This window comes from Myotis yumanensis, unplaced genomic scaffold (genome assembly GCF_028538775.1).
Source record: "Myotis yumanensis isolate MYYU_CA2020_CCGP unplaced genomic scaffold, mMyoYum1.0.hap1 SCAF_2, whole genome shotgun sequence".
NCBI lineage: Eukaryota > Metazoa > Chordata > Mammalia > Chiroptera > Vespertilionidae > Myotis > Myotis yumanensis.
This window is the reverse complement of record NW_027223753.1, coordinates 6904502-6929179: the sequence shown is the minus strand read 5'-3', so window position 1 is coordinate 6929179 and position 24678 is coordinate 6904502. Positions and strand designations below refer to the sequence as shown.

Here is a 24678-nt window from a genome sequence, read left to right as displayed (position 1 = left end):
CTTTTACCAGGTGTTCTAGCTATTGTCCTTAAGTATCTAATAACTACAATATGAATTGTTCTCATAATTTCACCCTCCCTTATAGTAATGGACATACTAAGATGCTGGCTGGTGGGTTTCTGATACGTGGGTAACTATTTATCCCTGTTAACAGCACCAGGGGGCCCTGTTCCATAGGATGACCGACTGTCTTTATGACTCAGAAACATCACAGGGTTTAAACCAAAAGAGACTTTCTCAAGCCCGAGGCACCAGACTGCAATGGGACTGCAATGACCGTCCCCACCTGTGAGCCTGCTGCCTATATTGCTTTGACCATTTTTGTTAGGCCGGTAATGGTAGGCTCCCTTAATGCAAAAGTGACCCGGCTGGCTTGTGGCAGGGTAAAAGCCATACTGCCACCTCCAGGGCTATACATGGGATAAATCAACAGCTGAGCCAGGTCAGGGAGGCAGTTCTAGAGAATCGGGCAGCAATAGATTGTTCGCTGTTGCAGCATAACCATGGTTGTAAGGAATGTAAAGGAATGTGCTGTTTTAATCTTCCTGACAATTGTTTATAGAAAACATATCCAAGATCCTTCATTTATTTCGTGTATTCCTTCCCTGGGAACTACTTTCAAGGCAGAAGCAGCTGCAGTTCCAGCAGGATGAGACTTTTCATCTAAAACTAATCTCATAGATATGAGATGATAGAAATAGCAGTGGGGAAAAGTTAGGGGCAAAAATAGAATACTGGGAACTAGCTATGGTTATGGGAAATATTAATCATGCTCTGTTAACCATGACTGCCTTGTGTTGGTTAAAGAAAGGACATTCTGATCTGGCTGGGAATTGTACACCCCAGGACCTGGGAGTGAACCTTGGACCTGGGAGTGAACCTTGGACCTGTGAGTGAACCTTGGACCTGTGAGTGAACCTTGGACTGGAGTCAACCTTTGAATGTGGTCCATTCTCATTCAAGAACTACCTGTTATCACGGAAAGGTTAACAACCTTGTTGTGCAAACAATGGAGTCCCACCCCAGCCTCCTGCTTCCCCAGTATAAGCAGCTGGCTTATGGGGGGCTGCAGAGCAGATTTTTGTGGATGACCTGCTGCTCTTCCATACTGCCAGCAGTATTGGAATAAATGCTTATATATGATTAAAAAAAAATTAAAACATTAAGAAAAACACCTTTATGTTTCTGTCCCTCTCTCCTCTGGGAGAAAACACTAACTACCCTGAAATTATCTCGCTGCCTTTCCTCTGTGAAAATGTAAACGGAATCACTTTAAAGTGGAGTCGGAGCTGCCATCCCAGAGGAACTGCCTGGCAGCTGTACTACTCAAACCCTAGGAATATTACCACCGGGCAAATTAACTCTTGGACTGGGCCTAAGGGAGAGGTTTCCAAACAACTGTTTACGAAGATAACAAGAAAGCACACATTACACCGTGAGCATCATTTACGTTAAAGACATCCCTTCCTTAGCTTACCAGCACCCAGAGAAACTTCTTCCTCCTACTGATGTAATCGCCCCCCTTCCCTTTCTCATAAATACCCCTCGCCTTCGCCTCCCAACAGCAACACGATTGGGGCTTCTGCCTGAACCAGGGCTTCCCAAACAGCTATTCTCTGAATCTGGAATAAATGCTTGTTGCCTTTCACTTTGGCCTTTTAGTCTTAGGTTAGCACTTGTTTTTCAGATGTATCCTTGCTTTGTTTCAAAATTAAAATATGGTATTGTATTTTAGGAATATACTCCAACTTCCTCTCTCTCAGTTGATGCCTGTTCTGAAAATTAGCCATGTTGATAAACAGTTCTGGTTTGCTCATTTTAACTTCTGTATCAGATGAACATACCATAATTTTTCCATTTGGGGTGATTCCAACTTTTCGCAATCACAAAGCTGCGGTGCACATCTTCGTACATGTCTAAGGCCCACAGCCGGGAGAGGCATTCACCAGTCATGGGGAAGCAGCTTCCTGTTTATTAATTTCCAGTTCCCTAACCAGTGGTGAGGGGAGCACTTTTGCAGTGTGGACGAAAGGGGCCACATGCTGACCTGACAGGCTCAGGAGAGGCCTGCATGGCAGTTTTGCAGACTCGGAGACCTAAAGTAACCACAAAGGATGGTCTGAAATTAAAACTTAACTAAAAGCAGTGATGGTGGGCAGTTACGTCCTAGGCCGATACTTCACTGATAAGGTCAACCTTTACTGCAACTGAGCCTATCTGTCTTTTTGCATCTATGATAACATAGCCTTGAAATGTCTGGGTAACGTAATTTCCCTGTATCTGGAGCCCCTGGGGCACAATCAGGTGTGCTGGGCCCAGGACAGATGCTGCAGATTCTTTCATTTATCATGTTAATTGTTCCTGCACCCACCTAAGTATGTGTCCATCATTTTACTTTTTATCCTATCACAGAGGTTTCCCCTCGCTGGGCCCAGGACAGATGCTGCAGATTCTTTCATTTATCATGTTAATTGTTCCTGCACCCACCTAAGTATGTGTCCATCATTTTACTTTTTATCCTATCACAGAGGTTTCCGCCCGCCCCCCCCCCTTCACTTAATCCCACCTCCTTAAATCTGTCAACAATGAATTTCATGTATAAATACGGATGTAACCCTGCCATTCTCCGGAGCACTATCTCAATTCGTTGAGGTTCTGCTTCCCGGCTTAAGTCGACAGTTTGGCTCAAATAAACTCACAAAAATTCTTTACAGGTTTCAATGGTTTTTGTTTCAATGGCTTTTTTTTACGTTGACAACAGGTTTATTGGCTGTTCAGTTTCCTCTCCTGAGAATGGCTGTTCGACACCTTTGTCAGATTATTTATTGGGCTGTTGGGCTTTATTTCTTAGGGTTGTAGTTCTCCTCTATTCTGGATACGAATTATGTCCCTTAAATAAATGCACAGTGAAGAACCTCGTTGAGGCTGTGGACTTTTCACTTCATTTACATTATTGTTTTGGGTTTTGTTTGTTTGTATAAATAGAATATTGACTTTGATGTGATCAAGTTCTCTGATCTTTTCCCTTTCACTGTGTGCCTTCTGGCGTTTTAAGAAATAATTCCCTACCCTTTTAAAAAGATTTTGTTAATTCTCACTTGAGGATATTTTTTCCATTGATTTTTAGAGACAGGAGAGAAGGAAGGAGAGAGAGAGAAAAACATCGATGGGAGAGACACATTGAATCGTGGCCTCCAGCCTGAGCCCCTACCGGGGCCAGAGATGGAACCTGAAACCCTGGCACGTGCCCTTGCCTGGGAATCGAACCCGAGACCCTTCAGTGCTAGGGCCAACATTCTAACCACCAAGCACCACCGGCCAGAGCTGATTCCCTACTCTTTACATCATACAGTCTCTTAAAGTTTCACTTTGCCTATTTACCTCTTTAATCCATCTAGAATTAATTTCTAGTACAAAGTAGGAATCTAATTATGTTTTTCCAGATGGTTAACTGATGTTCCAGCATCTTTTATTAAGTGACCTATTTTATCCTCACTGATTTATCACATGGGCTCAGTCATTCACTGCACTTCTACACCCCTACAGGCCAGTTTCTCCTTCTCCACTATTTTCCATTGTCTAACTGGGTGTTTCTGCACCAATGTGACACTGTCTCAATGACTATATCTTAAATTATATAAGTCTCCTGCTTATTCAAAACTATCTCAACTACTTTTGGCTCTTGACTCTTCCAAACAAACTTAGGAAGAGAATTTTCAAGTTCTATGAACAATTCTATTGCACTTTCATTGGAACTACATTGCATTTATAGATTGATTGGGGAAAGCAGGCATCTTGGTGGTTTATGTCTTACCAACCATGAACGTATCTCTTGATTTATTAAAGTGTTCTTTCTGTGTCCTTCAATGATAAACACCTTAAAGCCGAATGGCTAATAATAGCTCTCCACAGATCATGTCTACTGTTCAACTCATTTCTAGACGAGAAAGCACAATCAGAAACCGAGAAAAGGATACATGTCTGTACCACTCCAAACTTGAGCTGCGTGAAGAGGCGCACAAAGAAGTCCACAAAGAGACCCACCTGGGAAGAGCAAAGGAGCGTCAGTCACACAGCTTCCTGGTGTGTTACGGGCACTGCCCTCAAAAGCACAGATTTCCCCCACTGCATTCACGGTGCACGCACGCCTGCTGCGCACGCCCACCTGCGTTACCAACCAGCAGTGTGTGGATGGGCTTTCGTTAGTCACTCTGGCTCTGCAGAGGCCCTGCTCCAGCCTTGCCCCACTGCCCACTAAAGAACAAAGGAATGGAGTACAGCTACAATGAGAGGAGCAAAGTAAAACAGAGAGAAAATTATGCAGAAAAAGATGTGAGACCAAGGAAGACCACTGTGTCTAGCGATGCTTAACTAGATGAGCACAGAGCTTAGATTACTTTGAAAAAATCAACAGCAAACTTTTAAGTTGATTTGAGAGAGAGAGAAACATTGATGTGAGAAATATCAATCAGCTGCCTCCCATATGGGCCCTGACCGGGATTGAACCCACAACCTGGGTATGTGCCCTGACTGGGAATCGAACTCAACATCTTCAGGTGTATGGGATGATGCTCCAACCCACTGAGCCAATCTGCTCTGGGCTAGCTTAAATTACTTTGTACGACAACATTCACTTAGCTGTATATGGGTTTTGCAAGTTGGTTATTTCTATTTTACGTAAGTCACTACTTTGACTTTTAACTGTCTTATGTAGTCAGTGATTGCCCTGGTCAACCACTCTTCCACTCTCATAAGTCCCTGCTCTGGGCTTAAAGGAGAACTGGAAAGACTTCTGATTTTGTAGATTCAGGATCAAAGGATTTATGCCTTTAACTCCAGACTTCCCTCAAGCCAATGCTGAGGCTTTTAACATTAAAGCAGTAAGTGGTGACAGATCAAAGGACAAGAGAGCCAGTAGCAAGAGGAACAGATAGTACGTTATAAAGGCAGGTCTGCCTGCCTTTAACATGAGGGTGGGAGGTAAAGCTGTTACTATTGATAAATGGCAGTTCCAAGGAGTTTGATGAAAGTGGCAGAAAGACTAACAACTAGATAGCTAATGACTATGCCTATTACAGGGAAATTTGCAACCAGAATCATATATAGCAAAATTCACACTCTGAAATTGCCACAAAACAATTAAATCCACCCAAGTTGCCCCACACTGGTATCCATCAGAATGTTACCAAAGAGGCCTCTAAACGCCATTAGTCTTAACTACTAAGATGTTCCTTGACCTCTAATTTACTACAGTAAAAATTGGACAAGTGCCATGAAAACAAAAACTGTGGTTGGCCCTTGTGACTATATTATATTAAAAACGTGTTTACATTTTATGGGTATATCATGTATACTTAATTATGAGACTTGTGGTCAATTCTAGAGAAAGATGATAAATAGGCTGCTGCTTAGGAAATATATATATATATATATATATATATATATCCCTTATTATAAACTTAATGTTTGTGTTTGCCCCCCACCCCAAATTCATGTTGAAAACCTAACCCCCAATATGATGGTATTTGGAGGTGGGGGCCTTTAGGAGGTGATAAGGCCAAGAGGGTGGAGCCCTCATGAATAGGATTAGTGCCCTTATAAAGAGACCCCAAGAGGGAAAAGGGACTGGGGGAGTGCAGAATAGGTGAAGGGGATCAACTGTATGGTGAGAGGGTTACTAGACTTACAGTAATAAACACTATGTAGTATACACAAATATCCTATATAATAAAAGCCTAATATGCTAAGTGTTTGGTTGTCCAATTGGCCCCCGAGTGCATGAATTTCATGCACCGGGCCTCTAGTTGAACTATAATGTAATATACTTAAAATATGCATTATCTTATATACCAAGTTTATCATGATTAAAGAGAGACCCCAGCCAGAGAGCTCTCTTGCTCCCTTCTGCCATGTGAGGACAGGGAAAAGATGGTCATCTCTGACCTGGAAAGCAGGTCCTCAGCAGACACTAATCTGTTGGCCCTTGATCTTGAACTTCTAGCCCCCAGAACTGTGAGAAATAAGTGTCTGTTTCAAGCCATCTAGTCTATGGTATTTTTGTGATAGCAGCCCTAATGGACCAAGACAACCCCCTATTTAACACAGCAATGATGGAGAATCAGATCGGACCGGTCTCGTTTGGACTGGCTGCTACCTTTTTCAGCTTTTCTTTGCCAGGTTTTACCATGGTAAGTCAGCAGCTATGGTTCCAGACCTTGTGCTACTATCATCTTTGGCAATGTTTCATAATACTTTCTTATCCATGATTCATGTGTGAATGTGCTGACCCCAGAACCCTATGCTTTCAGGTATAATCCTCTGCCCAAACCGGCCAGCTCCACCTTCTAGAAAAAACAAGCAATGTGCAGGGAAGAGCCCAGGTCAGGACAAAGCATTCACTGAGATCAGCGGTGTCCTGGTGACTGGCACGCTGTGCTAAAGGCAAGGGCGTAAGCTTTAGTTTTGTTCCCATTACTTTGCTTTTTCCCTACAGAGTGACTCAACATCCACTGAGTACTCTCCCCTCCACATTGTCTACCTGACAGGACCATAGCTTATCGTAAGAGAACTTGACCCAACCTCTGAGTGCTTTAAAGAACACCGAAGTTGTATGACTTACTTTTGTTTCATAAAGTGAAAGAAAAAGAGAAGTATAAAAAAGCGTCAGATTATTAATTAAGAAAGAGGAAAAAAGACAAGGCAGTCCCTGTTATGACAAACAACTGATTTGTCAGGCTGGAGCTTGACCTCTGACCCACTCCAGCCCTCTGGCCCGCCACCCCCTTATGCCCCGCCTGCTCACCAAACCCGTGCAGACGCCAATGGCAAACACCATCATCCACTTCACCGCCTCATACCTGCGACCTTTCTGTTCACACAGGAAAAAAATGACTCAGTTTGTTTCAGGATTATGTTGGCAGCAGGGAAGGAACACATCTTGGCCAACCAGTTTTAGAGTGAATTTCACAAGGACAGCAAAAATGTCAAAGATGATGCCTGATATGGAAGGTGCTTTATAATGCAAGAATGATGGACTCTAAGAGGTTGGGTCAGCGGGTATTTGGGTTGGCAGGAGGAAGTAGTCTAAGGGATAAATGCTATTGTCTCATGAGGGTTAAAAGGGCAAGGGATAAAGGTAAAGGAGCTATCGTAAGACCTCCTCAGTCCCAAGAGATCAATAAGGGACTCACCTTATTATCCATGGTCTCCAAAACTTCCAGGTAAGGGTCATTGATACAGCGATCATAATCCAAACTCTGAAAGAGGGGCATGTGAGTAAAAATGTCATACTATGGTACACGATCCCATTTTGAGTAAATAAAATTAAGATTTTTTGTGTGTCAGCATACATAAAGCAAAAGCATCTGGGAAAACTGTTAATAATGGCTATCTCTGAGGTGATAGTTTAGGAGGTGTTCTTCCCATCTGGGTATTGTTTAAAATTTTCACAGCAAACAAGGTACTTTTTATATCTGGAAAAAAAAATTTTTTTTTTTCTGATTACAAAAACACACACCATAGAGCCCTACCTGGTTTGACTCAGTGGATAGAAAGGTCCAGGGTTCGATTCCAGTCCAGGGCACATGCCCAGGTTGTGGGCTCGATCCCCAGTAGGGGGCGTACAGGAGGCAGCCGATCAATGATTCTCATCATTGATGTTTCTCTCTCCCTCTCTCTTCCTCTCTGAAATCAATAAAAAGATATATATATATCACAGTGAAAAATTCTGCTGAGAAACTAGACCCATCCATGAGTAATTAAGTATATATTTATATATGTGTATATATATTTTAATCAAGTTAGTAACATCACATTCTAGGCACAAAAGGGGAAAAATTAAAATGTTGAAAAATATGAATATTCTTCATACCAAATATTTATAGAAATGACTGGCCAATTAATTACTTGTTTGATGGTTTCGCCTAATAATGCTATGAGTCCACAAACAATGAAAAGGGTTTCAGATGCCCAGAAGAGGCAACTCTATAGCAACAGGAAGTAGATCAGCGGTTGCCTTGGGTCAGGGACAAGGACAATGGGCAGTGACTCTGCTAATGGGTACTGGGTTTCTCTCCAAGGTGACAAAAATGTTCTAAAATTGATTTGGTGAGGGCTGCACAACTCTGAATATACTACCGAGTAGTACACATTAAATAGGTAAATTGTATAGCATGTGAATTATATACTAGTCCTAACCCTGAATAAAGCTATTTAAAGGGGCATTTAGAAACAAATGCAATGCCAGAACATCAATCTTTTCTTTTTTTTAAATAAATCAGCTGAGAGTATAACACTTTGTAAATATACATCAATGAACTATATATATCTGTATTAAAATCAGATATTGTCACCCCTCCCCCTCTCTTTCTCTCTCTCTCTCTCTCTCTCTCTCTCGGTTAAACCTCACCTGAGGATATTTTTTCCATTGATTTTCAGATAGTGGAAGGAAGGGGGGCGAGGCAGAGAGAAGGAGAAGGGGGGAGGTGAAGAGAGAGAGAGAGAGAGAGAAATGTGAGAGAGACACATTGATTGGCTGCCTCCTGCACATGCCTGACCAAGTCCTGGGATCAAACCTGCAACCCAGATTCGTGCCCTTGACTGGAATCAAACCCAAGACCCTTCCGTACTCCAGCCGACACTCTAACTGCTGAACCACGCCAGCCAGGGCTGTCATTTCTCTACCATGACTCACTTCCTTTTATTTTTGCTGTATATGTTGCTCTTTGATTTGGGGGAATAACAACTTAAACATTTTCTATCTTTCTCTCCTTCTCCCTTCCTCTCTGAAAACAATAAAATCAATAAAACTGTATTTAAAAACGGCAGGGGGCTTGTTAAACAGCCCCTTCCCCAGAGGGAAGTTACCTCTCACTCACTCCCTTGGTCAGCATCCTAAAGCTCCAGGTCAGTCACTGCTTTTGTTACCAAGACAGCAGCTAAGAAGCTCACCTCATAGTCTTTCCTTGGCAGGATCTCCTCCTCCTCCTCCTGTGTTTCTCCAAGGATGGTCTAGAAAAACAGGTCCACAGAAGGGAGACCCTCTTAGTGGTTAAAAGGAACAGGAGGCAGAAGTGTTTACCGACATCTGTTGCTAGTTTCTAAATTGTCTAGAACCATTGTCATCATTGGGAACAAGATCGCAAAAAAAACAACAACAAAAACCTCCCACAAAATCCTTTTGGGATAGGGGGTGATGCGGGTGGGGATCCAGCTGAGCTTTTCATCTCTATTGATCCATTCTCCAAATAACCACTCTTGTCTTCAGGACACGTCAAAGATGCCCACTGCCAGCTTCAGCGGGGGGGAAATCCAGGTCCGTCTGACAAGGTGCCCAAGTTGAAATCCCAAGAGACCTGTCAACTTTGGGGGCAGAGCAACTCGTTTTCCCAGGATGCCTTGCAGGGGGAAGCTGGCTTGTCAATGACCCCGAAAGGCTCAGGGACGGAATGAGAAAAGCGCTGAAGAATCTAAGCCAGCGGCATGACAAGCATGAAAAGGCTCATTCCGAAAATGCTCGTTTCACTCAACACTCCTTCCAGATGGAATTTAAAAAAATAAATAAATCTATGGGATTCACTGAAGCTGGCCCGGATTCTCTTAGATCCCAGGGAGGAGTTATGAGAATTAGCCTCCGGACTTGGGCACGGGAAGCAGGGCCGATTCTGCGAGAGCCCGGCGTGCGGTGCCCGTCCGCACACGCTGCCACCTGCGGGCCCAGCTCGCCCGGCCCCACCTCCGGTGACGCCTCTCCCGTCCCTTAGCAACTGCCCGGCCCAGCCCCCAGCGCCCGCGCCTTACCAGCTCCTCGGGCGTGCGGGTTTCACGCTCCCCGCAGCAGCAGCACCACCGGCAGCAGCAGCACCAGGACCCCCTGCACCCCGCCATCTTCCTCTTCTGCTGCCGCTCCGGACCCCCAGTGCCAACCCCCTCCCACCCGCTCGGCGCCTCACGTGACTGGCCCCCGCAGGGTCACGTGTCCCTCTCGAGTTCGGCGACCGAGACGGGGAGTGGCTGCAGACGGGTGGGGCGACGGACCGCGTCACTGGCAGTGGAGCGGCTTGAAACAGGACCGCTGGGCGCGGCCATGTTGGGGGCGGGGCTTCCTGTCGCCGCTGGGGTGGTTTCCGCCCTCTGGCCCCGCCTCCCTTAGCAACAGTCGCCGATGCCGCGCGCCCCGCCCCCTTCGCAGCGACTCCGCGGCGGCCTCGCAGCCTAGTTGGCACGCGTGCGGCGGGGCGCCCGCTACGGGAGGGTGAGTGACGGCGTGGCGCGGGGTACACAGACCTGGCATCGGGGGCCTCCAGCTGGGGCCGTGACTTACCTTTGTGCGGGGGGCATGGAGGCCGGTCTGCCCCTCTAGGCGGGGGCTCCTGCCACCTCTGTGAGCTTCTTTCGCGGGACGAGTGTAACCCCCAAAGGCTGTCACCCCCAGCCACCCCCAGTCCTGAAGCAAACACTCTCTTTTAGTCCCGGCCTGGACAGACACCAGAGGAGGAGGCGGCTCCGTTGCGGCTCTAGCCATTTAAACCTGACTCCCTGCCCTGGGCCGCTGGCACACATGCCTCCCCGGCACCCCACCCCCCACCCCGGGCCCATCGCGTCGGGCTGCGCTCAGTTGTGGCCTCCATATGCCCCCACCGCTCGCCGATTAAGAGTTTAGTAAATGGCAGACGGCTATTTTGAGATCAGAGCGACAGAGCCCGGCCTGTTGGCGCTCAGGGCTGGCTGTCGCATTACCTTGTGCCAGTCACAGGAATATCAGGATACCCGTCAAAGGCAGGATCCCACTCTGGTCTTGGAACTGAGGGGCGGGGCAGGGGGGCGGCAGGAGGGGAGACAAACCTGTGAACCCACAAGTACAATCCAGGGTGCTGCCGGAGCGCAGCTTGAAATGGGTAAGTAGAGGCACGGGAAAGAAGGTGGGAAGGGCTGTGCCTGGCACATACTAGGAACGCAGTAAGTTTTTATGGAACCAATGAAAGAGCAGGTAATTTGTAGGTGGTTCCGTCTCCTCCCCCTCTCTTGATTTTGTTCCAGCAGAAAGGCCAGCCAGGCAGATCTTGACACACTTACCTGTTTCTCACTCCCGATGGCCACCCTCACTGAGAAGCAGGAGTTTTATGTCAGAACCAAAACAGGGCATCCCTGGGGAGAGCAAATGTTGGCACAAGTGTTCTTAGTCTGGTCTTGACTTCTCGACTTTTGGTGTGTCGCTGTGCGTGATGGCGCCTCTGTGTTTTAGGGGAGAGGAGCTTTGGATTTCATTCATTTCTCATGACTCTAGGATCCCAGAGAGGTTAAGAACACCAGCTTAGCCCAGCTGGTGTGTCTCAGTGGTTGAGCAACGACCTATGAACCAGGAGATCACAGTTCAATTCTCGTCAGGCACATACCCTGGTCACAGGCTCAATCCCCAGTGTGGGGCGTGCAGGAAGCAGCCGATCAATTATTCTCATCATTGATGTTTCTCTCTCCTCTCTTCCTCTCTGAAATCCATTTAAAAATATCCTAATATATATAAAGAGCTAGGTGCCGTCACGACCGACCGGGCGACTGGTCACCATGAAGTGCATGGAGCACCTCTTGGTTCCCCCTCCCCCCACCCTGAGCAGCTCACCATGAGGGGGGGCTGGCGGTGGGGTGGGACTGGGGCCTGTTGAGCGCGGTGGCGGGATACTTTGTGGGGTGGCTGTGAGCTTAGGGGAGCAGTCACCCAGGCGGCAGTGAGTTTCGCAAAGCAGTCGAGGGGCAGGGGAGTTTCATGGAGCGTCCAGTGGCGAGCTTCGTGGGGCAGCGGCAAGCTTTGCAGAGCAGTTTCGGGGCTTGCGAAGCCGTCAAGAGGCAGGGGGAGCCTCACGGAGCCGTTGAGGGGCCGCGAGCATCGCGGACTGTCCTGGGGCAGGGAGCTTCACGTAGTGTCACAGGGCAGCAGAGGCCATGTGACCGAGGCCAGGCTAGGCCTAGGGACCCTAACTGCTCACGATTTCGTGCACGCTGAGCCTCTAGTCCAGGGTCCTCAAACTACGGCCGGGCCACATGCAGCCCGCTGGGTGTTTTTGCCGCCACTGCCTGTTGCTTAGCAGCCGACTAGTTTTTTTTTAAACTATAGTCTGGCCCTCCAACGGTCTGAGGGACAGTGAACTGGCCCCCTGTTTAAAAAGTTTGAGGACCCCTGCTCTAGTCTATAATAATAAAAGTGTAATATGCTAATTAGGCCAGACAGCTGAACGACCTTCTGGATGACTTTCCAGATGAAGCCAAGGCAGTGAGGGCCATGGCTTCCAGGGCCAAGCCCCTTGCATGAATTTGGTTCAGTGGGGGAAGGGGGAGTCCCTCAGCCCAGCCTGCACCCTCTTGCAGTCTGGGAACCCCTCCGGGGATGTCCCCCGTGGGGACTGGCTTCTGGCTAAGTGGCGCTCCCCCTGTGGGAGTGCACTGACCACCAGGGGGCAGCTCCTGCAGTGAGCGTCTGCCCCCTGGTGGTCAGTGTGCATCATAGCAACTGGTTGTTCTGCCATTTGGTTGATTTGCATATTAGGGTTTTATTATATAGGACTAGAGGCCCAGTGCACAAAATTTGTGTGTGTGTGGGGGGGGGTTTCCCCTCAGCCCAGCCTGCACTCTCTCCAATCCGGGACCCCTTGGGGAATGTCTGACTGCCAGTTTAGGCCCCATCATTGGGCCTAAACTGGCAGTCGGACATCGCTCTCACAATACTAGACCACTGGCTCCTAATCGCTCACCTGCCTGCCTGCCTGGTCGCCCCTAACTTCCCTCCTCTGCTGGCCTAATTGTCCCTCACTGCCTCTGCATGCTGACCTGACCACCCCTAACTGCCACTGCTGCCGGCCTGGTCACCCCTAACTGCCCCTCGCTGCTGGCCTGGTCACTCCTAACTGTCCCCCACCCCTACTGGCCAGGTCACCCCTTATTGCCCCCCCTGCCAACCTGGTTGCCCCCAACTGCCCCCGCTGCCGCCCTAGTCACCCCTCACTGCCCCCCCCCCCCGCCAGCCTGATCGCCCCCAGCTGCCCTGTCTGCTGGCCTGGTCGCCCCCAACTGCCCCCCCCCCCCCCCCCCCCGCTGGCCTGGTTGCACCTAACTGCCCCTCCCCCCTGATGGCTTGTTCGCCTCTTACTGCCCCCCCCCCGCCGGCCTAGTCGCCCCTAACTGCCCCCCTCTGCTGGCCTGGTTGCCTCTAATTGCCCCCCCTGCTGGCCTGGTCACCCCCAACTGCCCCCCTGCTGGCCTGGTTGCCCCCAACTGCCCCCCTCACCGGCCTGGTTGCCCCACACAGCCTGCTTGTTCAGTCATTTGGTCATCCCTCACTAACCCCCCTGCCTGCCTGGTTGTAGGCAGCCATCTTGTGAGGGCATGAGGGTTAATTTGCATATTACCTCTTTATTATATAGGATTAGAAAAAAAAAGAACACCAGCTTAGCTGTGGATGTGCCCTGAAAGGAATGAACTTGGCCTGATTGTTCCTCTGATTTTAAGGACTAGGTTTTAAGGACTATTTGCACATAGTTGTGCAAGAGTAGTGTTTTGTTTTTAAGTATTTGACTTATTTTTTCCACTAAACTGCCCACTGGCACCATGCCCTTTGTTGGCCTGCCTCTGGTTGCCATGGCTCAGAGCTTGGGATGTGTGGCTGAGCAGTCACTATAATTAGTTTAACTGACCTCAGTGGTGTCTGTTAGTGGGGGTGTACCTGGAAGGCAGCCTTTGCTCTTTTAAAAAAACTTTTTAAAATTTATTGGGGTAACCATTGGCAGGTAAAGTTATACAGGTTTCAGGTGTACAGTTCTATAATACATCATCTGTACTTTGTATTGTGTCTTCATCATCCCAAGTCAAAGTTTCCTTCCATCAGGTAGCCTTTATTCTGAGTTGGACATAACCTTAGCCCTCACTGAACTTGGTTCTGGCTACTTTTGGAACCCAGCCAATTATCAAGTTCTAACGCATGACCTAGTCTTTTTGGAGTAGCAGGAATTCAGGAGAAATCTGGCTGCTTTGTCAAGCCCTCGCCTCCTCCATCCTGCACACAAACTGTTCCAAGCGACAGGAGATGTCCCAGGCAGGACTGGATCAGCTCTTTCTTCTTTGGAGAGTGATCCAGTGACCCTGAACGTCGGTTGGCCTCATCTCCACCAACCCCCACAGTCTCTGGCCCTCCTTCTATCTGCCTACTACAGCTGGAGCCTCGGCCCTCCCCCTGCCCGGAGGCCTTGCCTCCGCCTCCTTCTCCCTTACGCAGGTCCCAGCTGTAGCTCTAAGCTCTTCCTCTGTCACTGCTCCGCCCATGAGAGAAACACCCGTAGGGGAAGTTTCCTGTTCCCAGCCCAGTCTGGGTCCAAGCTGGCAGAGATGGACCATCTAAAACCCGAGGTCCTCCCAGCCAGGCACTGCTGCCCCTCCCTACGAATGCGGGCCCTGGAGGCTGGCATCATGAGGTTCTCAGTGCCACCCTCCATCAGGTAGCTGCCACTGCGGACCCGAGGGCTGAAGGGGCATGTTTCTGTACGGGAGGGGGCTGTCATACACGGAGTGGGGCAGCAGCAGGGGGAGAAGCTTTGAGTGAGGCCGCGCAGTGGGTGGTAGCTGTGGCGTGTGAGCCAGCCGGCGGGGGGCCTTCTCACCCTGACCCTGCGTGGAAATGCAGCAACTGTCACTTGACCCTGCCTCTCTGGGGCTTGGCTGTCTGCCGGCTTCTGACGCCCCCTGCCCCCATCTCATGTAGCAGGAACTCGGCCATGGTGAACGAACCCAGAGGGAATGGCAGCCCCAACCCCTGCCTGGAGGGCAGCAGCAGCGGCATGGAGAGCCCCAAGGATAGTTCGAGATGTTCCTCGCCAGGGCTGGACCCTGAGCGGCACGAGAGACTCCGGGAGAAGATGAGGCGGAGGATGGAGTCCGGTGACAAGTGGTTCTCTCTGGAATTCTTCCCTCCTCGGACGGCACAGGCCGCTGTCAATCTCATCTCAGGGTGAGTGGATGTGAGGTTACGGAGCAGGGCCAGGTGAGGGGGGGCGGGTGGAGAGAAGGGCCACTTTGCCTCGGCAGAAAGAGGCCACCAGAGGGGGCGGAAGAGTAAAGGCAGGGTCGGCCATTGGACCTACAGCTTCGCAGTTGTCAGAAAAAGTCCCCCCAAGCCTCTGGAGTGTTACACACACTCCACATCGGGTTAAACATGTTGACTCTCGGCATTCTTTGGCAGCACGTCAAGCTGGATCAGGAGTGTAGTTTAGGAAATCACAAAGCAGCGTCTCGTAGAACATTTCCACAAGTTCGGCTTTTGGGTTGTGCCTCTTGGAATCTAGAAATGCCAACTGCATTACATTAGCACTTTATGAATCACAGCTCCTTTTCTTAAAATCTGGTGCTTTTTACCACTTTCACTTCTCATGTTCAGCTCCCAAGGCTTGAAGTTGAAGGCACGAGGATGTTTAAATGCCTCGTTAAATAGCTTGTGACACGGCGCGTGCACACACCCGTGCCTCTTGAGTCTGGTTCCTGGACTGTGGCCTCGCTCTGCAGCACTGCTTGCTGCACCCGGATCGGGGGGAGGGGTAGCATGAGAGAAACCTGTGTCTGCTGACCCTCTTCTCTCGTGTTCCTGGAATGAGGCCCTGCTTGCCGCCTTGAGCGTTCTCCAACCCTCGCCCAGTGAACTTATCTCACCCAATATAACAAATATGCCAGCACTGGAAAGTCTACAGTACTGCTTTCAAACAGCATGGTTATATTGTTATATATTACCTCCACAATAGTAATCCTGATGAAAGCGGCTCACCATGTACCAGGCACTGTTCTAAGAGCTGAGGAGCCATCTATCATAATAGTCTCATAGAGTTATTATGAAGCAGGTACTGTTCTCTGTCACATTGTAGAAATGAGGAAAAGGCGATTAATTTTCCCAAGGTCACACAGCTAATAAGTAGCAAAGTCAGGACATGAATGCGGGTCAGTCTGATTCCAGCCTCCTGTGATGCTTCTCTAACTCCCGGACCCCACGGAAGGTGGCGAAGGGTGGTGTGCCCGCAGGAGTCCCCCTTCAGAAAGAAATTCCCAACAGGTTTGACCAGATGGGAGCAGGTGGCCCCCTCTTCATAGATGTGACCTGGCACCCAGGAGGAGACCCTGGCTCGGACAAGGAGACCTCCTCCATGGCCATCGCCAGCGCTGCTGTCAACTACTGTGGCCTGGAGACCATGCTGCACATGACCTGCTGCCGTCAGAGCCAGGAGGAGATCACGGGCCATCTGCACAAGGCCAAGCGGCTGGGCCTGAAGAACATCCTGGCACTGAGAGGAGGTGTGGAGCCCTGCCCAGTGGGAGCCACCTCTTGAGCTCTTGACCCTGACATAGGCGTTCAGTCAGGAGTGCAACTGGTGCCTGATAACCCTCTGCCCTGGCTCCATAGCTTCATTGATCACTGGTTGCACCCAGATCTTGGCACAATGAAGGCTGCGGTTCTGGCACTTGTCCCGGGAGTGAAAGTAGCTGCTTGTGCCTCTGGCCAGTGTGGGAAGAGGGAGCCTGATGGGTGGGGTCGTGCGGCCTTGTGCTCCCCATTACAAGGGGGATGAGTAGAAGATTCTCCCAGGAGGGAAGAGTTCCAAGAGCGTAGGACAGTGAGCAGTGGGGTTGGTTGGGTGAGGGTAGGCACCCAGGTTTGAGTGGGGGCGGGGAGTCTCAGATGCTCCAAGCTAAGCTGAGAGCAGCAGCTGTCCCCTGCTCTACACTGCCAGCCCGGTGCCCGCAGAGTCAGTGCTTGGTAAATGTCCGACAGGCTGGGCACTGTCTTCCCTCCCACTGCTTACCAAGTGCTACGCTAGCAAGACGAAACACCAACTGGAATAGCACCAGGGCTCTGCCTTTGAGGAGCTCATGGTCCCGGGTGGAGGGGTAAGGAGAAGGCACAGAAAAACTAGCTGCAGATCAGTGAGCCTCAGTGACCATGACCTTCACCAACCCTGCAGACCCTGTAGGTGACCAGTGGGAGGAGGAGGAAGGCTGTTTCCGCTACGCCACAGACCTGGTGAAGCTCATCCGCAGCGAGTTTGGTGACTACTTTGACATCTGTGTGGCAGGTGAGTGGTGGGAGTGTCCCAGTGGGTGGGGACAGGCACAGAGAGCTCACCTGTAGTCAGCTCAGGGTGTGGTGACCCCGTGCATTGCGGGCCTGTGCCAGAGGAGAGCGGGGCAGAGGTGGGTTAATGCCCTGACTCAACGTTCTATCATCCGCTCTCCGCCCAGGCTACCACCACCCCGAAGGTTTTGTTTCTCTGCCTTTTCATGTCCTTAGCCTGCTTCCTGGTCTGTTCTTCTTTAACACAAAAGAGGAGTGTTTATTAGGCGGCAGGGAATCGCAGAACCCAAGGTCAGGAAGCGGCACCAGACCTCACTGGGTGCTGGAGCCGGGAGGCAGTCGGAAACCAAGGCCCCCCGACCGGTGTGGCTCAGCTGGTTGAGTGTCGTCCTGTATAACAAAAGGTCACAGGTTCCATCCCTGGTCAGGGCACATGCTTGGGTTGGGGTTCGATCCGGGTCGGGGTGCATACGGGAGGCATACAGGTTAATGTTTCTTTATCATACCGGTGTTTCCCTCTCTCCCTTTCCCTTCCTCTAAAAAGCAATAAAAACATATTTAAAAAATTTTTTTTAAAGAAACCAAGGCCCTCAATCTCTTTGGGGCCACAGAACCCCCAGCTCTGCCTCCTTGCTGCACACTCAGGAGTTCCATTAATAATCCAGACTGACTGACAGGCCTCAATGTCAACTCCACATTCTCAGGAGAATCAGATCAGCTGAACTCTAGTTCCATTGGCTGCAGCCAGGAGGCGAGGTTTACCTGCTGGAAACGGGTTGGCGGGGGGGAGGGGGGGGGGGCGGCTTCCCTCCTATCCCACTAACAGGGTCGGGCCTCCAGCTTCTCAAATGGGGGCTTGGGTGTGGTGAGGTCTGGGGATTCATTGGTACATCATCTTGGCATGACATTTTTCCTCAAATCTTTTGGGGAAATTCATTTTTTATATTAAACAAAGCCACTTTATGGAGTAGTATATCAAAAGTGATCCAAACTTTAAAAAATAAGCCATGTGGCTGCAAGGAAATTACTCGTTGTAGGTGACTTTGGGTTTAACCCCAGGCCCCACGTACAGAGCAGCTTGGCTTCCCACCAGCCTGGGTCTGAGGCCTGCCCCCCGCCCTGGCTGAGTGAGCCAGGCTTCCTGTGCAGGCTGGGCTCAGTGAGCTCGGTCCTTTAGGCGAGTGGTCAGAGAGTTCCTGGAGCCAGCGAGGAGCCAGGGTCACCCGCTCCCGCCTCCCAGGCAGTTCCGAGTCTGTCGTGTGTCCCTGGCATGTGGGTATCCCGGCTGCGCCCGTGTCCTTGTACCCCAGGAGCTCGCTGCTTAGAGGGGCTGCTTGGTCCCTTGTCAGGCAGCCTCTGGCTGATCCTGGTTCTGCCATGAGAAGCATCAGAGAATATGAACTTGACCATGACGGCCCTTTGGCCACTTAGAAATCGTTACTATATGCTCTTCATTCTTTTCTTCAAGCAGAACATCTGAGCTTTCTCCCCTTTTTCCTCATGTTACATGCTGGCTTTTCCCTTTCTTGGATCTCTGAGTAATTTCAATGTTTTATTTTTTTGTGTGTGTGGTGGTTTGTTTTTTTTTTAAAGTAATTTTAATGTTAAAAGCGCTGCTTTAACCCAATGTGTAGAGTCCAGTGCAGTACAAGTGCTGCCCAACTGCTGAGGGAGGCATTTTCTCTCCTCCAGGACCACCAAGCACAGGCTGGTTTACCTGGCTGGTTGCAAGGGACATGAGGCAGGACAGTGTGGGGTTTGGAGCAATCTGCTCCCACTTCTGGGAGGGTGGCTGTAAGCCACCGCTCACCAGGCGTCACCTCCTGGGTGAGGGGGACATCAGCTGTGAGCCCAGCTCCTCACCGTGTCAACCTGGCCATGCGGTGGTGTTGGGAGGTCCGCGTCCGGACCCTGGAGGCAGAGAGCTGTGTTGCCAGCTCCCGGGGTTCCTCCTCCCTCACCTGGAGCAGGTGGAGCTGGCCTCTCCCGACTGCCGTCCCGTTGACAGGTTACCCCAAGGGCCACCCCGACGCCGAGAGCTTCGAGGACGACCTGAAGCACTTGAAGGAGAAGGTGTCTGCTGGAGCCGACTTCATCATCACCCAGCTTTTCTTTGAGGCTGACACGTTTTTCCACTTTGTTAAGGCTTGTTCCACGATAGGCATCACCTGCCCCATCCTCCCCGGAATCTTCCCCATTCAGGTGAGGGGCCTGGGCGGGCTGGCGGACTCCTCCCACCCCCGGCCTCCCACAGGCCAGGGCCCGGGCTCAGGCGCTCAGTTCGTGGTCAGGTTCTTGGACGCTCAGTGGATTTCCTGCCAGATGCCTCTGGCAGTTGTCCTCTCACCACCCCATTTGGGTTACCTCCAGTTCCCCCCCAAACCCAGCAACAGCACCTGACGGAGGGGCTTGTTGTACTTGGCTTACTGACAAGGGATCATGATAACTCTCACCCTCAGTTTTTATTAAATCAATGTTTCCGAAACTCGGCTGTCATCAGAATCATTCGATGAGCTTTTTCAAAAGATGGACTTCAGATCCCATGCCTAGAAGTTCTGATTTAGTGGGTCTGAGGTGGGGCCTGGGAATGTGTGCCTTACTTCTTAAGTCTTGCGGGTGATTCCGATGACCTGGGAGGCTTGGGAACCACTGGACTAAAGGGCTGGCTCAGACCGACGGCAGGGTTGCTCTGGGCAGCCGAGTCCCCTGCAGACTGGGAAAAGCAGGACCAGGCGAGGGTCCTTGTACAGTGTGGTCTGACTTTCCTGGGTCTGTGTCACACTGCAGTTGGCCCGGAGGCCTCGTAGGGAACAGAAGGGGAGAAGCAGGGTGAGAGACGGGGTGGGACGAGGCTCCACAGCCCCCGTGTCCCGGCAGGGCTACCACTCCCTGCGGCAGCTCGTGAAGCTGTCCAAGCTGGAGGTGCCGCAGAAGATCAGGGACGTGATCGAGCCCATCAAGGACAACGACGAAGCCATCCGCAACTACGGCATCGACCAGGCCGTGAGCCTGTGCCAGGAGCTGCTGGCCAGTGGCCTGGTGCCGGGCCTGCACTTCTACACCCTCAACCGCAGTATGGCCACCACCAAGGTGCTGAAGCGCCTGGGCATGTGGGCCGAGGACCCCAGGTGAGGCCAGGGGCCCCGAGTTGAGGCCCGGGAGCCACAGAGGGAAGTCAGTGGTCAGGGAAGTCAGATGGAAGTCACAGGAGTCACAGCAAGAGTGCGCCCTAGCAGGGCTGGACGCCATGGGTGCAGGGCTTGTCCGTGCTGTGGCTGGAGGCACACGGGTTCCAGCCTCCGTGGGAGGTCCGTGTGCATCTTGATGTTTACAAGTGAGATTGAAAGACCCAGCTCAGTGGGGCCTCTCCCTGAAGACCTGAGCCAGTCCCGTCCTGTCCCCAATCTCACCCAGGCGTCCCCTGCCCTGGGCTGTCAGTGCCCACCCCAAGCGCCGGGAGGAAGATGTGCGTCCCATCTTCTGGGCCTCCAGACCGAAGAGTTACATCTACCGCACCCAGGACTGGGATGAGTTCCCCAATGGCCGCTGGTGAGGCCGCAGACTGTCCTTTGCAAATGGGTCCCATGTCTTGGGAGGCAGGAGGCAGGAGTTGGCATGTTTCTCTGCCCTGGAGGGACTGGAGTCACAGAATGACCTCTGGTGTGTGGGACAGCGGTCCTCCTGTGAGGAGCCCGAGGTGAGGCTGTGCCCTGACCACGGGGCACGTCCTCTGCAGGGGCCATTCCTCCTCGCCAGCCTTCGGGGAGCTGAAGGACTACTACCTCTTCTACCTGACGAGCAAGGCCCCGAGGGAGGAGCTGCTGAAGATGTGGGGGGAGGAGCTGACCAGTGAAGAAAGTGTCTTTGAAGTCTTTGTCCACTACCTCTCGGGGGAGCCAAACCAGAGCGGCTGTCAAGTGAGTGGTGCTCGGTGGGGCCCCTGGTTACACCCCCGCCCCGTCTCCCTGTGGCCTGCCCACCCTCAGCCTTCTCTCTGCTCTGGACGAGGCACCTCAGCCCAGGGAGAAGGGTGAGTTGGGAAGTCGCCAGCTGGGGGGCCTGGGAGGGATTACAGAGGCAGAGACAGGCTGGGTGTCTCGAGGGCCCCCGAGAGGGGGGCGCCCAGAGTACCAGATCCGATGGTCAGCCCGGCCCGACTCCCCCCTCCCAGGTCACTTGCCTGCCCTGGAATGACGAGCCCCTGGCGGCTGAGACCAGCCTGATGAAGGAGGAGCTGCTGCGTGTGAACCGGCAGGGCATCCTCACCATCAACTCCCAGCCCAACATCAATGGGAAGCCGTCCTCTGACCCGGTCGTGGGCTGGGGCCCCAGCGGGGGCTATGTCTTCCAGAAGGTGTGCAGGGGCCCAGGGCCGCCCCAGCTTGACTGGCCTCCAGGACCCCTGGTGATGGGGGCAGGAAGCCTTCCTCTCTGGGCCCTTCACTGAGCAGCAAGGTGGACGGGAGCTCCCTGGGTGGGGTCCCCTGACTGCTCCGAGCCTCCGCCTTCTCGGGTGGGACGGATCACCCCATGTTGTGGGGAGGAGGCGTGGCAAGGCACGTACAGCTTAGCAAGTGGGAGGAACAGGAAGCACTCGCTTCTCTTCCAAGCTGCCACCTCTCCCCTGGGCGGCTGGAGTGAGAGTTACACTCACACTGAACCCCTGGGCCCCGATTAGAACGACCCCAGTGTGAGGAGACCAGCTCTGCTGTTTATCACCAGTGGGCCCAGGTCCTCACCTTCCCTTAACTTGCCTCATCTGGGAAATGGGGCTGAGAGGGCCCACCCTGCAGTATTACGGGCATTACGGCAAGTGACGGCGTAAGCCCAGCTCAATCTCTGATCCAGTTGGTGCCAGAGCAGCCACTAGAGTCACTGTCGCCTCCAGTGAGAGGGCAGGTAGGATGGGGCAGGCCTCCTCGCCATCTTTACGGTGGCTTCTCCGGGGGCCTCCCTGCCTAACGGGAGGCGGGCTGGCAGAGGTCCCGCAGACTGGCCAGCTGGGAAGTCTCACCATCTGTTCCAGACTCCATCCGTGTGGCCACCACTAGTGCCCCTGTCTTCAGTGTCCCACACACCTGTGCGCGTGGGTCCTCCCTGGGGGCATCCGACCGGGATTGCTGAGCGCCGAGAAGGCGGCCAGCAGGGACCGGGGGTGACGGGCGCCTGCTCCCCAGGCCTACTTGGAGTTCTTCACCTCCCGAGAGACGGTGGGGGCACTCCTGCAGGTGCTGAAGAAGTACGAGCAGCGGGTGAACTACCACATCGTGGACGTGAAGGTAGGCCAGCTCCACGCACAGGTGCTCAGTGGGGCAGCTGCCAGCCGAGGGCACCCACGGTCACTCCCGCACTCAGCAGGCACTGGCCCCGGGCAGACGGAGCTCCCAGCATAGTGAGGGAGGCCCGTCAGTGGATAATGGGACAGTTCAGTTCAGTAAGGATGCTGGGACCCAGGGGAGGGACACTTAACCTGGGAGGTCACGGAGGCTTCTTGGAGGGTCCTCTGTGGCCTGAATCCTTCAGGACAAGGAGGGAAGGGCGTTCCTGGGGAAGGGCAGAGTGTGCAGAGGCAGCGTCTACAGCTAGTGGGTCACCGCCTACTGCGGAGCACGAGGCTGAAGTGTTGAGCAGGGGCTCAGGGGCCTCCATGGTCCCTGGAGGCAGGAGGGAGCCTTTCCAAGCAGTGCTGACTTGGCTCCGGGTGTTATTTTAGGCAGGTCACAGCGGACAGCTGATGACGAATGGGCCCGGGAACACTAGAGTCAGAGGCCCTTGTCTGAGTAGCAAAGAGGCCCACCTGGGCTAGACCCAAGGGAGCAGAGTGGAGAGGAAGCAGGCAGAACCGCTGGGTGTAGAGCTGATTGAAGCGAGAGAGGAGGAAGTGCTCGGTGTGGCCTCTAGGTCTCAGGCTCACAGAGCTGGGGGGAGGGGCATGGAGAGAGTGTGGAGCAGAGAGCTGCCTGGGCAACCAGGGGGCTCTGGTTGGCTTTGTCCCTCTGCTCCTACCTCCCCTCCGACCCCAGGGTGAAAACATCACCAATGCCCCCGAGCTGCAGCCCAACGCTGTCACTTGGGGCATCTTCCCTGGACGAGAGATCATCCAGCCCACGGTGGTGGATCCTGTCAGCTTCATGTTCTGGAAGGTAAGGGGCTGGGAGCGGCCTGCCCTGCCCACTTGGAACACCTGGCAGGCAGGATTGCTGGGTCCCCAGAGTGGCTGGAAGCCATGCCCCCAGGGTTGGCCAGCAAGGCCCTCCCGGCTGTACCCTCACTCTGAGCCACAGCTTATTTCTGGACTTGGGGGTGGAAGGTGGCCTCGCAGTGGGCCTTGTCCTATTCCCAGGAAGGTCCTACTGGGCTGTGGCAGAGACTCCTGTGGCGCCGAGCACGGAGCCCTGACCCAAGGGCAGCCCTGCTCACCGTGCCTGTGTGGCTGTGTCTGCACCTGTGCGTCTCTGTGCCTGTCTGCACTTGTATGTCTGTGTGTGACTGCGCCTGCGCCTGTGCCTGTTCGTGTGCATGTACAGGATGAAGCCTTCGCCCTGTGGGTGAAGCAGTGGGGCAAGCTATACGACGAGGAGTCCCCGTCCCGTATGATCATCCAGTACATCCACGACAACTACTTCCTCGTCAACCTGGTAGACAACGAGTTTCCGCTGGACAACTGCCTGTGGCAGGTGGTAGAAGACACTTTTGAACTTCTCAACAGACCCGGAGCGAGAGGGGACAGGCTCCGTGACCCTGCACCCTGACATCCGTGGGCTCCTACATTCCCTCACATACCACGGCAGCCACGCTGGTGTGAGGCTCCGGGCTCGGGCTGGACCTGAGTCAGCCCCACGCGGGACCTGGTGTTCCCTGCTCAGCCGGGAGAGTTTGCTCTTTTGTGAGGAGCACCTCCATCCCGCCCAGGACCACGGTGGGTGGACCACCATCCTCCCTGAGAAGGGGAGGAGACTGGTTATGGCTGACGGGGCCCTGGCACCAGGCAGCCTCTCAGAGCCAGCCTGAGACTGCCGGTGACCGTGCACTTGGGGCTATGGAAGACGGGCAGCAGGCACGCGTGGCATTGCCGACAGCTGTGGCAGAGTGAAGATGCTGCTCCCTTCTGCCTCCGAGACGTTGGCAGCTGGGCACTTCCTATTTGTAACTGAAGGGCAGACACTACCCTTGGCACCAGGCCCCCGATGGGTCTGGGGCTGAAACCTAATAATACAAGCCGCCTCCTCCCTGGGGCCCGCTGGGCTTCACCTCCGCCTTGCTGCTTTAGGAAGAAGTTGTCTCTATTCTGGTGGCGCCAGAGATAAAGTCCCTCTTCGGGGCTCAAGGTGTCTGATCTCTGTGCCTGGTGGAGCCTCCGCCTTCCCTTTTCTCCGCTGCCCATTACCACCGAGGCCAAAGGCGAGGTCACATGAGGTCACTCGAGCAGGGCTTCTGTTTTCCTGGCTTAGTTTTCAGGCAGGACCTCCTCCTGCCAGCTGCTCCGCCCTCTGCGCATCCAGAATCTGTCTGCCTGGCACTGCTCCCCAGGAATCAGCCCTCAAGCTGCGCTGCCCAGGGTGGTGACTGGCAGGTGCACGTGG

General features: G+C 52.6%; 2 protein-coding genes across 6 annotated transcripts in view; one reads left to right on the top strand and one right to left on the bottom strand.

Annotated features, from left to right (window-relative positions):
- CLCN6 (chloride voltage-gated channel 6) overlaps window positions 1–9901 on the bottom strand; it is a 35579-nt gene extending 25678 nt beyond the window's left edge. For both annotated transcript variants that reach the window (XR_011470190.1, XM_070404094.1), the window contains exons 1-5: window positions 9799–9901; window positions 8950–9009; window positions 7191–7256; window positions 6803–6868; window positions 3978–4044 (exon numbers count right to left, since the gene is read on the bottom strand). Coding sequence is in view for 1 of the 2 variants with exons in the window: in XM_070404094.1 (XP_070260195.1) it covers window positions 3978–4044; window positions 6803–6868; window positions 7191–7256; window positions 8950–9009; window positions 9799–9885 (346 nt within the window). In the remaining variant the exon portion in view is untranslated. The remainder of the gene's footprint in view (window positions 1–3977; window positions 4045–6802; window positions 6869–7190; window positions 7257–8949; window positions 9010–9798) is intronic.
- Window positions 9902–10204: 303 nt separating this feature from the next.
- MTHFR (methylenetetrahydrofolate reductase) lies at window positions 10205–24398 on the top strand. Of its 4 annotated transcripts, none has more exons than XM_070404092.1 (12): window positions 10205–10252; window positions 14744–14989; window positions 16079–16317; window positions 16986–17096; window positions 19104–19297; window positions 19973–20223; window positions 20510–20644; window positions 20832–21012; window positions 21267–21449; window positions 22273–22374; window positions 23119–23238; window positions 23623–24398. In XM_070404092.1, the coding sequence occupies exons 2-12, from the start codon at window positions 14757–14759 to the stop codon at window positions 23845–23847; spliced, it is 1974 nt and encodes a 657-aa protein (XP_070260193.1). In that variant the 5' UTR covers window positions 10205–10252; window positions 14744–14756; the 3' UTR covers window positions 23848–24398. The 4 variants fall into 4 exon arrangements, with proteins under 4 accessions (XP_070260193.1, XP_070260194.1, XP_070260192.1 ...); XM_070404093.1 differs by having other exon boundaries at window positions 10237–10252; window positions 14747–14989; XM_070404091.1 differs by lacking the exon at window positions 10205–10252 and adding an exon at window positions 14316–14480 and having other exon boundaries at window positions 14747–14989.
- The last annotated feature ends 280 nt before the right edge of the window (window positions 24399–24678 follow it).

Bases quoted from the DNA above. Each gene is read 5' to 3' on its own strand.
- MTHFR (XM_070404090.1), top strand. From the start codon at position 14,371: ATGGACCATCTAAAACCCGAGGTCCTCCCAGCCAGGCACTGCTGCCCC. The intron at 16,318-16,985 runs GTGTGGAGCCCT...CCAACCCTGCAG, and splicing joins CATCCTGGCACTGAGAGGAG to ACCCTGTAGGTGACCAGTGG. The intron at 20,645-20,831 runs GTGAGGCCGCAG...CGTCCTCTGCAG, and splicing joins GAGTTCCCCAATGGCCGCTG to GGGCCATTCCTCCTCGCCAG.